The sequence below is a fragment of the Zalophus californianus genome, chromosome 3 (assembly GCF_009762305.2).
Source record: "Zalophus californianus isolate mZalCal1 chromosome 3, mZalCal1.pri.v2, whole genome shotgun sequence".
Lineage (NCBI taxonomy): Eukaryota > Metazoa > Chordata > Mammalia > Carnivora > Otariidae > Zalophus > Zalophus californianus.
The window spans coordinates 70005886-70021565 of record NC_045597.1 but is presented as its reverse complement, the minus strand read 5'-3'; the positions used below and the strand labels follow the sequence as shown (position 1 = coordinate 70021565).

Sequence of the window (15680 nt, the reverse complement as noted above, 5' to 3'; positions counted from 1 at the left end):
CAGACTGGGCGAAAATATTTGTAAGTTATAGACCAGAAGGTTAAGCTCTCTAAAGAATTCTGGTAACATTGCCAGATTCAATTTTCTCACACATAGTTCCAAACACTGTGTTCCGGGCCACTGCTATCAGGAATGAAAGTTTCACCAGTCCAGGAGCATAAATAAGTTAGTTTTTTCCATAAAGCTAAGTGTATTCCTTTTAAAGGATTGTCTTTTTTCCCTGGGGATATGTTTTGTGTAATTTTCAATGATAAAATACTATTTTTCTAATAAATCATTATTGTAATACATGGTAACTTAGGGTTTTAAAATTTTTTCTTATTTGAAAAACTAAATATTAGTAACTTGTTAAAGATTCCTCTTAATTCTTTAATTGACTTTATGGTCTGGGAAATCTCTGACCATATGTTTAACAGTGATCTTTAGGGTGTTGACAAAGACAAAGGAGCCAATACATTAAGAAGATAGAGAGGAGATAGGAGCAAGGTGGCAGAGGAGTAGGAGACCTGGATTTCATCTGGTCTCAGGAATTCAGCTGGATAGGGATCAAACCATTCTGAACACCTACAAACTCAACAGGAGATCGAAGAAAAGAATAGCAACAACTCTCTGAACAGAAAAGCGACCACTTTCTGGAAGGTAGGACGTGCGGAGAAGTGAATCCAAGGCGATATTTGGGAGGACAGACAGTGGGGGAGGGGGCCTCGGTCGGCCGCTTCTGGCAAATGCTAGAGCCGCAGAGCACAAAATCGGACCTTTTAGAAGTTGGCTCCGCTGAGGGACGTCGCTCCAGTGGCTAAGCGGGGGGTGGAACCCTCGTGGGACAGTGTGGTCTCAGGACCCTCGGGGTCACAGAAAGACCGGGGGTGACTGAGTGCAGCAGAGCTCCCAGGTATCGGAGTGGGGAAGTTGGCTGCAGAGACGGAGCCGAGGCACGGGCTCTCAGCTTGGGGTTGCCATAAACTGTGATTGGTGACAGTCGGGGCACTGCTCCTCCAGCAGGGACCCAACAAGCGGCAGATCTGGGGAGAGTCCCCTTCCTCCCCCGGGAGGAGTGGCGCGGGAACGCACCACAGGGATCGGCTGGGTTTGGAGACTCCACACGGGGTCGGGTGCCAGACATAGAAACACGCGGTCACAGGCCAGGTGAGCACGGAGTGCAGCCGGAGACCGGGGAGACGGGAGTGACTGCTTTTCTCTGGGGGCGCACTGAGGAGCGGGGCCCCGAGTTCTCGGCTCCTCTGGGGCGGAGATTGGGAGGCCATTTTCACTCTCGTCCTCCAAAGCTGTACGGAAAGCTTGCAGGGAACAAAAGCTCCCAAGAGCAAACCCGAGCAGATTACTCAGCCTGGACCGACAAGGGCGAGGCAATTCCGCCTCTGGCAAAGACATTTGGGAACCATGGCAACAGGCCCCTCCCCCAGAAGATCAGCACGAACAGCCAGCCAAGACCAAGTTTACTGATCAATGAGAACCGAAGAACTCCAGCGCTAGGGGAATACTGCACATAGAATTCATGGCTTTTTTACCATGATTCATTAGTCTTTCAAAGTTAATTTTTTTAACTGTTTTTTTTTTTAATTTTTCTTTTTCCCTTTTTCAACCAACATTTTATCAATCCCTTTTTTAAAAAAACATTTTTATTTTTCATTTTTAGAGTCATATTCTATCCCTTCATAGTACTTACCTTTATTTTTGGCATATATATATATATAAGTTGTTCCCTCCTTAAAATTTTGAGATAGTTTCTTCTAACATATCAAAATATACCCTAAATCTCTAGTGTATGGCTTTGTTCTAGTCTCCTACCTGATCACATTCTCTCCCCTTTTTTTTCTTTCTTCCTTTCTTTTTTTATATCCTCTTCTTTCTTTTTTCAAGCACCTTATCAATTCCTTTTTAAAACTTCTTTATACTTTTCATCCTTACAGTCACATTCCATCCCTTCATTGTATCAACCCTTATTTTGTACATATATAAGTCTTTCTTTCTTTAAAATTTTAGGAGGCACTTTCTACTAACAGACTAAAATACGCCCAAAATCTAGTGTGTGGCACTGATCTGTACACTAGCCTTATCATATTTGATCATATTCTGTTTTTTTTGTTTTGTTCTGTTTTTGTTTGTTTTTATCTTTATCTTTTTCTTTTTCTTCTCTTTCTTTTTTCTTTCTTTCCCTTTCTTTTCCCCTGGTTTCAGGACTTTTCTGATTTGTTTAGAGTATATTCTCTGGGGACGTTGTTAACCTGTTAGCATTTTGTTCTCTCATTCATCTATTCTTCTCTGGACAAAATGACAAGATGAAAAAAATCACCTCAACAAAAAGAACAAGAGGTAGTACTGTCTGCTAGGGACCTACTCAATACGGACATTAGTATGATGTCAGATCTAGAGTTCAGAATCATGGTTTTAAAGATACTAGCTGGGCTTGAAAAAAGCATGGAAGTTATTAGAGAAACCCTTTCTGGAGAAATAAAAGAACTAAAATCTAACCAAGTCGAAATCCAAAAGGCTATTAATGAGGTGCAATCAAAAATGGGAGCACTAACTGCTAGGATAAATGAGGCAGAAGAGAGAATCAGCGATATAGAAGACCAAATGATGGAAAATAAAGAAACTGAGAAAAAGAGAGATAAACAACTACTGGATCACGAGGGCAGAATTCGAGAGATAAGCGATATGATAAGACAAAACAACATTAGAATAATTGGGATCCCAGAAGAAGAAGAAAAAGGGAGAGGGGCAGAAGGTATGTTGGAGCAAATTATAACAGAGAACTTCCCTAATGTGGGGAAGGAAACAGGCATCAAAATCCAGGAGGCACAGAGAACCCCTCTCAAAATCAATAAAAACTTACAAGTCTCAGAGACAAAGAGAAAATCTTGAAAGCAGCTCGGAAGAAGAGATATGTTACCTATAATGGTAGAAACATTAGACTGGCAACAGACCTATCCACAGAGACCTGGCAGGCCAGAAAGGATGGGCATGATATCGTCAGAGCACTAAATGAGAAAAATATGGAGCCAAGAATACTATATCCAGCTAGGCTCTCATTGAAAATAGAAGGAGAGATAAAAAGCTTCCAGAACAAACAAAAACTAAAGGAATTTGCAAACATGAAACCAGCCCTCCAAGAAATATTGAAAGGGGTCCTCTAAGCAAAGAGAGAGCCTAAAAGCAACATAGACCAGAAAGGAACACAGACAATATACAGTAACAGTCAACTTACAGGCAATACAATGGCACTAAATTCATATCTTTCAATAGTTACCCTGAGTGTAAATGGGCTAAATGCCCCAATCAAAAGACAGAGGCTATCAAATTGGTTAAAAAAACAAGACCCATCAATATGCCGTCTGCAAGAAACTCATTTTAGACCCAAAGACACCCCCACATTGAAAGTAAGGGGGTGGAAAACCATTTTTCATGCTAATGGACACCAAAAGAAAGCTGGGGTGGCAATTCTTATATCAGACAAATTAGATTTTATTTTATTATTTTTTAAAGATTTTATTTATTTACTTGAGACAGAATGAGAGAGAGAGCACATGAGAGGGGGGAGGGTCAGAGGGAGAAGCAGACCCTCTGCCAAGCAGGGAGCCCGATGCGGGACTCGATCCAGGGACTCCAGGATCATGACCTGAGCCGAAGGCAGTCACTTAACCAACTGAGCCACCCAGGCGCCCGACAAATTAGATTTTAAAACAAAGACTGTAATAAGAGATGAGGAAGGACACTACATCCTCCTTAAAGGGTCTATCCAACAAGAAGATGTAACAATTTTAAATATCTATGCCCCTAACATGGGAGCAGCCAATTATATAAGGCAATTAATAACAAAAGCAAAGAAACACATTGACAACAATACAATAATAGTGGGGGACTTTAACACCCCCCCCGACTGAAATGGACAGATCATCTAAGCAAAAGATCAACAAGGAAATAAAGACTTTAACTGACACACTGGACCAAATGGACTTCACAGACATATTCAGAACATTCCATCCCAAAGCAACAGAATACACATTCTTCTCTAGTGCCCATGGAACATTCTCCAGAATTGATCACATCCTAGGTCACAAATCAGGTCTCAACCGGTACCAAAAGATTGGGATTATTCCCTGCATATTTTCAGACCACAATGCTTTGAAACTAGAACTCAATCACAACTGGAAAGTCGGAAAGAACTCAAATACATGGAGGCTAAAGAGCATCCCACTAAAGAATGAATGGGTCAACCAGGAAATTAAAGAAGAATTAAAAAAATTCATGGAAACCAATGAAAATGAAAACACAACGGTTCAAAATCTTTGGAATGCAGCAAAGGCAGTCCTAAGAGGAAAGTATATAGCAATACAAGCCTTTCTCAAGAAACAAGAAAGGTCTCAAATACACAACCTAACCCTACACTTAAAGGAGCTAGAGAAAAAACAGCAAATAAAGCCTAAACCCAGCAGGAGAAGAGAAATAATCAAGGTCAGAGCAGAAATCAATGAAATAGAAACCAAAAGAACAGTAGAACAGATCAACGAAACTAGGAGCTGGTTCTTTAAAAGAATTAACAAGATTGATAAACCCCTGGCCGGACTTACCAAAAAGAAAAGAGAAATGACCCAAATCTACAAAATCATGAATGAAAGAGGAGAGATCACAACCAACACCAAAGAAATACAAACAATTATAAGAACATATTATAAGTAACTATATGCCAGCAAATTAGATAATGTGGAAGAAATGGGTGCATTCCTAGAGATGTATCAACTACCAAAATTGAACCAGGAAGAAATAGAAAACCTGAACAGACCTATAACCACTAAGGAAATTGAAGCAGTCATCAAAAATCTCCCAACAAACAAAAGCCCAGGGCCAGACAGCTTCCCAGGGGAATTCTACCAAACATTTAAAGAAGAATTAATACCTATACTCCTGAAACTGTTCCAAAAAATAGAAATGGAAAGAAAACTTCCAAACTCGTTTTATATGGCCACCATTACCTTGAACCCCAAACCAGACAAAGACCCCATCAAAAAGGAGAATTACAGACCAATATCCCTGATGAGCATCAGACGCAAAAATTCTCACCAAAATACTAGCCAATAGAATCCAACAGTACATTAAAAGGATTATTCACCATGACCAGGTGGGATTTATCCCTGGGCTGCAAGGATGGTTCAACATCCGCAAATCAATCAACGGAATACAATATATTAACAAAAGAAAGAACAAGAGTCATATGATCCTCTCAATAGATGCAGAGAAAGCATTTGACAGAGTACAGCATCCTTTCTTGATCAAAACTCGAGTATAGGGATAGAGGGTACATACCTCAATATCATAAAAGCCATCTATGAAAAACCATCAGCGAATATCATTCTCAATGGGGAAAAGCTGAGAGCTTTCCCCGTAAGCTCAGGAATGCAGCAGGGATGTCCACTATCACCACTGCTATTCAACATAATATTAGAAGTCCTAGCCACAGCAATCAGACAACACAAAGAAATCAAAGGCATCCAAATCGGCAAAGAGGAAGTCAAACTCTCACTCTTTGCAGATGATATGATACTGTATGTGGAAAACCCAAAAGACTCCACCCCAAAACTGCTAGAACTCATACAGGAATTCAGTAAAGTGGCAGGATATAAAATCAATGCCCAGAAATCAGTGGCATTCCTATACACCAACAACAAGACAGAAGAAAGAGAAATTAAGGAGTCGATCCCATTTACAATTGCACCCAAAACCATAAGATACCTAGAAATAAATCTAATCAAAGGATCTGTACTCAGAAAACTATAAAATACTCATGAAAGAAATTGAGGAAGACACAAAGAAATGGAAAAACGTTCCATGCTCATGGATTGGAAGAAAAAATATTGTGAAGATGTCAATGCTACCTAGAGAAATCTACACATTCAATACAATCCCCATCAAAATACCATCCACTTTTTTCAAAGAAATGGAACAAATAATCCTAAAATTTGTATGGAACCAGAAAAGACCCCGAAAAGCCAGAGGAATGTTGAAAAAGAAAAGGAAAGCCGGCGGCATCACAATTCAGACTTCCAGCTCTATTACAAAGCTGTCATCATCAAGACAGTATGGTACTGGCACAAAAACAGACACATAGATCAATGGAACAGAATAGAGAGCCCAGAAATGGACCCTCAACTCTATGCTCAACTCATCTTTGACAAAGCAGGAAAGAATGTCCAGTGGAAAAAAGACAGTCTCTTCAACAAATGGTGTTGGGACAATTGGACAGCCACATGCAGAAGAATGAAACTGGACTATTTCCTTACACCACCCACAAAAATAGACTCCAAATGGTTGAAAGACCTAAATTTGAGACAGGAGCCCATCAAAATCGTAAAGGAGAACACAGGCAGCAACCTCTTCAACCTCAGCCGCAGCAACTTCTTCCTAGAAACATCGCCAAAGGCAAGGGAAGCAAGGGCAAAAATGAACTATTGGGATTTCCTCAAGATAAAAAGCTTTTGCACAGCAAAAGAAACAGTCCACAAAACCAAAAGACAACCGACAGAATGGGAGAAAATATTTGCAAATGACATATCAGATAAAGGGCTAGTATCCAAAATGTATAAAGAACTTATGAAACTCAACACCCAAAGAACCAATAATCCAATCAAGAAATGGGCAGAAGACATGAACAGACATTTTTCCAAGCAGACATCCAAATGGCCAACAGGCACATGAAAAAGTGCTCAACATCGCTCGGCATCAGGGAAATCCAAATCAAAACCTCAATGAGATACCACCTCACACCCGTCAGAATGGGTAAAATTAACAAGTCAGGAAACGACAGATGTTGGCGGGGATGCGGAGAAAGGGGAACTCTCCTACGCTGTTGGTGGAAATACAAGCTGGTGCAGCCACTCCGGAAAACCGTATGGAGGTTCCTCAAAAAGTTGAAAATAGAGCTACCATATGATCCAGCAATTGCACTACTGGGTATTTACCACAAAGATGCAAATGTAGGGATCTGAAGGGGTATGTGCACCCCAATGTTTATAGCAGCAATGTCCACAATAGCCAAACTGTGGAAAGAGCCAAGATGTCCATCGACGGATGAATGGATAAAGAAGAAGTGGTATATATACACAATGGAATATTATGCAGCCATCAAAAGGAATGAGATCTTGCCATTTGCAATGACGTGGATGGAACTGGAGGGTGTTATGCTGAGTGAAATAAGTCAATCAGAGAAAGACATGTATCATATGACCTCACTGATATGAGGAATTCTTAATCTCAGGAAACAAACTGAGGGTTGCTGGAATGGTGGGGCAGTGGGAGGGACAGGGTGGCTGGGTGATAGACATTGGGGAGGGTATGTGCTATGGTGAGCGCTGTGCATTGTGCAAGACTGTTGAATCACAGATCTGTACCCCTGAAACAAATAATGCAATATATGTTAAGAAAAAAAAAAAGAAGAAGATAGCAGGAGGGGAAGAATGAAGGGGAGTAAATCGGAGGGGGAGACAAACCATGAAAGACGATGGACTCTGAAAAACAAACTGAGGGTTCTAGAGGGGAGTGGGTTGGGAGGATGGGTTAGCCTGGTGATGGGTATTAAAGGGGGCACATTCTGCGTGGAGCACTGGGTGTTATATGCAAACAATGAATCATGGAACACTACATCAAAAACTAACAATGTAATATATGGTGATTAACATAACAATAAAAATTTAAAGAAAAAAAAAGAAGATAGAGAGGAGAGGACCTTTAGAGAATATGGAGGAGGAAGTACACCAGGGCAGTGAGACATCACAAAGCCACGGGAAAAAAGGTTTCAGCCCAGTGGCTGTGGTTGGCTGTGTCAAATGCTACAGAGAACTAAGTAAGATGAAGACTGTAAAATAGCTCCTGCATCTAGTAACAAAGAGGACATTAATGATGCTGATGGTAGACAGCAGAAAGGCCAAGACCAAATGCTGTGGGTTGAAGACAGAAAGGTTGGTGAGGAAGTGGAGACACTGACTTGTATGATTTTTCTGAGAAATTTAATTCTGAAGAGAGAAGTGGGTCTCAGTTCTACTGTGGATACAGTAGGATCTGGGTTGATGGGTTGGTTGGTTGTTTGCTTGCTTGCTTGATTGATTGGTTGGTTGGTTGGTTGGTTTTGAAGATGAGAGCTGGTTGAATAAGATTAACATGAGTTTAAAAATGAGTGGAGAGAGAGGGATATTAAAATATAGGAGAATAAGATAATAATTAACAGAGAGAGATTCTGAGAACATGAGGTGAAGTGGAATATAAAACATAGATGGACAACTTCAGCATGGGCAGGGAAGAAGAACTTCATCCTTTGTGCATCATCAAAGAAGCACCCAGGGCCTCAGCCTAGGAATGTGTGGCTTCTACGTGGCTCGACACCAGCTGTCTATGTGAATGGTGCCCCATGCTTGTGTGAGGTACATCCTGCCCAGGCACATGCAGCAGTCTTGTATGTAGGTAAATCTGTAAGTCAATGGAACTAGAATTTGGGAGAATTACCGCCAAGAGGAAGAAACCCCAGTGAAATTCCCTTGACACTAAGCAGTCAGCAGACGGGATGAATTAGAAGGGTGAGAGAAGGGAAAAGGGAAGCACCTTCTCTCCTTTCCACATTTCCCATGCCAAGCTTCCATCAGGCTTCACTTCCACAAGCACTCTTTCCATGTTCTTATTCCTTCATCCACCACGGTGATCATTCTCTGAGTCCACTGTGTTCAGGCAGGTTATAAGAAGAAAATAGTCTCTCAAACGCATGCAGAACAAGATAGGTATTTATATACTAAAAGACAATATTTTAACTTAAAAGAATTCATCCCTAAAGGTGAAGTTTAAGCATTTCATTGGTGAGTAGCAGAGATGTTTTGGAAGAGAAGTCTTCCTGGTGCCCTTATATCTTTATAACTCATCAAGGGCCACAGCATTCTATTCATGATCCACATAAATGCACCCAGCCAAGGGAAACATGGGCCTGAGATCCATCCCTGTTGATGATGATATTGACAATTTGAAGTTCTCTTGTTTTCTAATTTAAACCAACATTTATTGAGCCTATACTCTGTTCCACGTGGTTTGTCATCATTTCCCCAAATCTGTTTGTTCAAACATTGGACAATCATCTGCAGAGGGAGATAGGGTGATAGTTTCCACAGAACATCTGTGAATAGGATCCCGAGGGACTTTGACCAGCCTGAAATGGTTGGTTTGTCCCAGAAGAACATGACAGAGAATAGGGGTTTAGAGAAATTCTGTTAAGGCAGCAATCTGTGAAATGAAAAGGAGGTGGGTAAATGTATGAATAAAGCTGGATCTGAATCCTATACATCTTGGTTGATATGGTCACACAATACTGTCAGGGAAGGGAGGACCAAACAGAGGCATAAAAGCATTAAGATTTCTAAGTTTAAAAAGAAAAAAACAAACAAGAAGCCAATTTCTCTCCACTCACCTTAACATTAAAGTTTTTTTAGAAAGACTTTAATCGTTATCTCTACACAAACAATAAATCATCCATCCCACAAATGTGGGCTTTTATGATGCTCAGACTCTTCTGAGAAATAGGAGGGCTTCTAGAAGGTGGATTCAGTGAATGAGCTGGATTCACTTTTGCTTCTCATCGTGAATGGAATTGCTGCTTCTCTTAGACATCCTAGCCCCTGAGCTCCAGGTGGGACTGGGCATTGTCTACCCTGTTGACCTAGCACACAGAAGGCACTCAGTTAACATTTCTGCATGTGAAATAAATGTTTCTTCTGGTGCTGCTCTTTAGCGTAAAGAGTAAGCTGGCTCTTTCATCAATGGCAGAGGCTTCATCTGCATCTGAATTGGACTCCACTAGGTAGGAGTGGCGTGTTCTGGGAAATGGCCTCATTGGCCAGGATCCTTTATGTTCCCCCTGGGACAGTAGAGCTGTCATCTCTGGTGTTAGTGTGGAAAGAATCTCAGCCAGAACACAAGGTTGAAGGAAAAAGGGCTGTCTTCAGCTTCATGCAGGACTAGTATTGGCAAAGAATCAGAGGAAAAAAAGAGGGACTTGCACATCTCCATGGATTCTTAAACTGAGGACCTAAAAAAGCATCTTCACCTGTTGTTTCCCAGGAACAGGAGGAAGGTGTTGGCAGGCAGCAAAAATGTTCTTGGGCAGCAGTCCAGTTGGCCTCAAAAGGCTCTCAAGGAGTCATTTAAAAAGCTCTTTGCACAGACATGTCCAGAATATTGACCAGATGAGAGAAGAAGCACTCACTGAGCAATTTTCTCTCACATGTTCGAACCTCCTCTCAGCTGTGTGTTTGGCAGGGGTCCCATAGAAATCGGTGCAGAAGCTATCAACATAGCTTTTATGTAGGCATCCTCCATTTTAATAATCCCCAAGTTTCAATAAAAACTATCTCTTTACACTTCCACAGATGGCAGGAAGACTAGACAGCAGAATATGCTTTCTACAGACGGCTATTGATTCTTTTTCAGTATGTGCCAAATACAGCAAGAATTCTTAATTATTTTTTAAATTATATAATGACCAGGAAAAAATAATAAATGGAGTACTTAGAAAACTAAACAATATTTTTGTTATTAAAATAAAATATAAGTTTGCAATTTGGGGAAGTTTAAATTTTGAAAAGAGCTCTTCCTTTAATTCTTTTTATTCCTAAATGACCCATTAATTCATTCGTTTATTAAAAAAATTACTGAGCACCAAGTAAGTACCACGCACTTGGATAATAGTGATTTAGGATACAGAGGGGAAGGCATAGGGAATAGATTTCACTTATTTATTTTCCTTCCACATAAAATTTATACCTTGAGCATGTCTTCAGGAAGATGCCATTCTTGAGTGCAAAATGGGGAATTAAGAGAAATGCAATTGATAAGTTCTGTTTGCACATGGTCAGTCTTTCCCTTTCCCTTTCCTCACTGTAACTTGCTAGATGCATTCCATTTTTCTTTCAGGGACAAGGAAATAAAGTTGACCCCTCTTGTCTGTGACAATTGATTGCTTATCTTGCTCTGAATCTGCATCTGTGAGATGGATATTTAGTTGGGTCCAGCCTGCAAGGAACTCAAGGTTGCCTTCATGGTAAACCCCACAAGGGAACACAATATATTGCCTTCAAATTGTCTTATACAGCCTCAGCTTTCTATTTCAAAATTGTCTTTAATCAAATGTTTAATCACCTCTACTAGATCATTAGGAAAATATTATTATTATGAGGTTGTAAGGGTATTTTCATTGCTTTTTTATCATTTACAACTCCCTGTTAGCTTTCAAAGTGATTTGAGGCTGCTTAAAATAAAACCATATATGTCATATGGCTTTTCAAATAGAAAATGTGAGGAAGTAGGGGAAGATTTATTATAATCCCTGTTATTTCTTTCTTAGAAATCACATAAAAAATTCTGCAACACTAAGACACAACAAACTTTCATTCTACATTAGAGGTTCCCTCTTAAAGTCCTATTTTCTTGCCCTATGTTGAAACTGCCCTCCTACCAACATTAACTGAGGGTTTACCATGGGCCAGGCACTCTCCAGTACTTCACAAGCATTAGTTTATCTAGCTCCTGAAACACATCCATAAGGGGGATACTACGTAAACTTTATTTTAAATATGAGGGAACTAAATTTGGAGCTTAAGTAGCTTGCTTGAAGTCTAATGGCAGAGATAATTCCAATCTAGGTAAGTCTGATGGTCTCCAGAGTACTTCATCATTAATGAATACTTGTAAATAATGGGCCCTACACCATTAGTGGATCATGAGGTCAACTTAGTAGCTTGTGATCCCATATGTGAATAAGATAGACTAGCAATGATCAGAGAACATCCCACAAAGTAAAAAGCAAGTTATATTTCAAGAAATTTTGTTTTCAGTGTGTGTCTGTTTGTATGCTGAATTGTGATACAAAATATATGTCTGTGAGTTACTATCATAAAAAATTTTCAAAGCTGCTTCACTTAGATATATTGATTCTCACTCATTCATGTTCCAAATACAGGAGGACTACTAGTTTTTTATAAATCTGCCCTCTACAGAAATGTTTATAAGAAAGGAGAGATTTAAAAATCTATAACTCAGTACGCCTTTCCTTGTGTGAATAGGCTTAACAAGCCAACTCCCAGAGCCACGCAGCAGAATTTCCCTAAAATAGTCAGACCTGACTGGTGTTATGCCAAGTTGCTAATAGTAAATCACTCATTTACCACTGCAACAATGGCAGAACAAATATTTTTTGCTTTGGTAAGAACAAAAATCCAATGGGTACAAAAGCATCCAAGGGCCACCCTCCCCATCTGGGGAAGGTGTAGCAGCAGCAGATTCTGGAAGGCAGCTATGCTCACCACTATACTACCACCAACGCGCAGCAGCAGCTTCTGGAGTAGAGTGTGCATTGGTATGTCCAGCTGTCCCCAAGGAGGGCCAGGCTCTGTGTGTGTGTGTGTGTGTGTGTCTGTGTGTGTGTGTGTGTGTGTGTGTGTGTGTTGTTGATGTATTTATTAAAGGGAAGTGAAAATTAGACAAAATGAGCAAAGACAATACAAAATATAATGTGTTTTCTAAGATGTTAAACTATTTTTTATGAACTTCCTACATATGAAAGACAATTTAGTTCTCGTATCCTCTCTCCCCATACATGTATTGAATCATCCCCTGACCCCAAGGGCCCGCTGTTAACTACTGTGTTATGAAGATATCAATTAAAGCAGGAAGCTGATTTCAAGGGGCGTAAGTTCTCTGTGAGGACAGATTAAAAATAGTCTCCTTGTGCAGGGAACATAAGAGAAAACAAAAGCTGAATAGTGGCTAGGTTGAATGAGAATATGATAAAAGGAATAAAAAAGGAATATAATTAACTTTGACAAAATTACTCTGCGGATAGGATGACCAAAAACATTCCGGAAATTTAGATGTAAAAGACATTCTTTCAATTTCAAAAGAGTACTTTCCAGAAAATAAAGAGATGCTCTTCGTAAATACTCTAGTACAATTGTGGAAGTCATGTATTTTTTTAAAGGAATGCAAGATGAAACTTCACAGAAATTGACTGAAGGAGAGTGTACACTCAGGCATGACTATAGTTCATTATAACTAATTGAAAGGAGTAAGGGGCGTTAACAAGGTGCTCCTAACCATGCCACTGAAGGTTGGCATCAAGGCCAGGAGTTCCCTTGGATTGGTGATAATGATGTTTTTTAATATAGCAGGATAGAGAACAAACCTTCTGTGACTTTCCAAACTGATGACTGCATTTAACTTCCTTACACCTGAAACATAGAAGACAATATCACCCATATATAGACTGGAATATATAGAAGGAATAACAGAGATAAACCACTTGTGCAAATCGCCTGGGACACAGTAAGCTCAATGAGTGTTAGGTGTTCTTAACTTACTATTATTTCTCCTTATTCAAATGTGGTTCTAGATTTCTCTCTAATTCACACTTAAACTGTCCTTTTGCATATGTGTTTTTATTATGTCACCTCAAATCCTTCTCATTAAGGATCAGTAAGTAAATAAATCCATCTATTTAATTCTGTTAGCTCATGGCTTTACCTTTCTGTTTCCAAGAATGGACAATCCTTTGATTTCACACGAAAGTAAGACAATTACTTTGGTTTTGTTTACTATTACCTTCCTGAAATTAGTTCAAAATGAACCTTGATCCCATTGTTGGTATAGCTGGTGTTAGATATGACCGTGATTGTTTAGAATGCTATAATTAAGAATATTATTCAAAGAAATTGTGTGCTATGAATGACCCCAGACAAACTCAACTCATAGGGCTCTTATGAAAATTAAAGGGGATGCCATGAAAAAGTTTAGCCATGTTAATACTTTCTTTCTGTCACATGAGATTTCTGTCCCCTCTTTCACATAGATTTTCCACTGACCGAAGGCAGTACTCCTTTGTGCCAAAAAGGATATTTTCCCTGTGGGAATCTTACCAAGTGCTTACCCCGTGCATTTCACTGTGATGGTGTGGATGACTGCGGGAACGGGGCTGATGAGGACAACTGTGGTGAGTCCCCCCACTCAGCTCCAGACACCCACCTCCCCTTGTGAATGTCCTCAAACTGTGCTTGGACCAAATAATAATTATCATGAAAGGGAAGAGATGATTTGGCATTCTACAGGGAATCCTATTATAACACAAGTAATTGTTCCCAATTAATTTGTGATGATAACCAGAATTTTCACAGGTAGGAGTTGCTTAAATCAGAAATATGAAATTGATAAAAATTGAAGCCATATTTTGAAATCCACTTGGATGTCCATATTCTAATTTTAAATGTCTTCCTATGACTACCTCTTTTTGGCTTGGTAATTTGGTTCAGCTGCAGGAATACATTTCATAAAGTATGAATGGGCTCTGCCTAGAGAACTGATTATTGAACAGACCTATATTGAGTGCCCACTATGTGCCAGGGGCTCTTCAACTCACCTGACCACAGCAGGCTCAAGGGAGAGGAGGTCTTACCCTCATGGAGTTCATGTGGGCCATGTGAACAAGGAGGACAATAAACCTGTACATAAATAAATAAAATGTATTTTAAGTATTAATATTTATTTAAATACTAAATATTTCAGAAAGTGATAAGTGCCAGAAAGAATAGAAAACAAGATGACGGGATAGAAAGTGACCTGAAGGGGGGGTTATTTTAAAGATGCAACCAGAGAAAACCTCTCTGAGATAATAACATTTGAATTGAGAACCAAACCATGAAAAACTGTAGAGGAACAGAGTTGCAGACAAAAGAAACAGCAAGTGCAAAAGCCCTGAGGCTCAATGAAATAAGAAAATGTGTTTGTGGGACAGAAAAGCCAGAATGGCTTGATCAGAGTGAACAAGGATATAGAGGGTGAGGAGATAAGCAGAGACCAGATCACCAAAACTCTTACAGGCCATTTCAGGTCTGTATGTTGGAAGTGTATATATTGTCTAATATAACATGTATATTTTTACTTGAAGAAGCTGATGCCAAGTTGACATGTCTAGCTAATGAGTGAGTAGACACTAAAACACAGATCTCCTGAATCTGAAAGAATCCTATGTGTTTTCTACCACCCTGAACTGCCATTCCTTGGCTCTGCCCAGCTAGCAATCAAAGTGAGACAATCGTCCAAAAATGCCAGGCATCTGTCTCTAGAATCTGCTTTCCTGCCCCTGTTATTCATGCATGCTTCCCTCTCATGGAAACTTCTGCCCTCACCTCCTGTGGATCATTCATGCTCATCCTTTGGGATTCAGTTCAGGTCCCCTTTTCACCTGAGAAGCTTGGCTTCCCTGGTCCCAGTTCCCTGTCCTGAAGCTCTCCTCACCAGTCTAAGATAAGCACCTTTTCCCTCTGTTTCCACAGCATCCTGGCTGTACCTGTATGGTCATACCAAGGGCTGCCTTGTCTTTTCACGGTACTTCTTTCCCTGACATGAACTTCTTGAGAAGAGTTCTTCTTTTTGTCTTATTTGCTTTGGTGTCACCAGAGCCTAAGACAGTAGAGTATATCGCAGGTCCTCACTCACTGCTCTGTGATGAGAGCAGGTGTCTGGATGTCAATGGGCAAGTCAATCAAATGCTTGGCATTCCCTCTTCACTGCATGGGAATCAGAGACCCTTCATGTTTATCTGATTCATGAGGATGTTCTGAAAGCAAATTAAAAATAATTTT

General features: G+C 40.0%; 1 protein-coding gene across 1 annotated transcript in view; it reads left to right on the top strand.

Annotated features, from left to right (window-relative positions):
- The window catches only part of RXFP2 (relaxin family peptide receptor 2), a 63998-nt gene that overhangs the window by 10303 nt on the left and 38015 nt on the right, over nucleotides 1-15680 (top strand). Inside the window, exon 2 of the mRNA XM_027590487.1 lies at nucleotides 13892-14032. Coding sequence (XP_027446288.1) covers nucleotides 13892-14032 — 141 coding nt within the window. The remainder of the gene's footprint in view (nucleotides 1-13891; nucleotides 14033-15680) is intronic.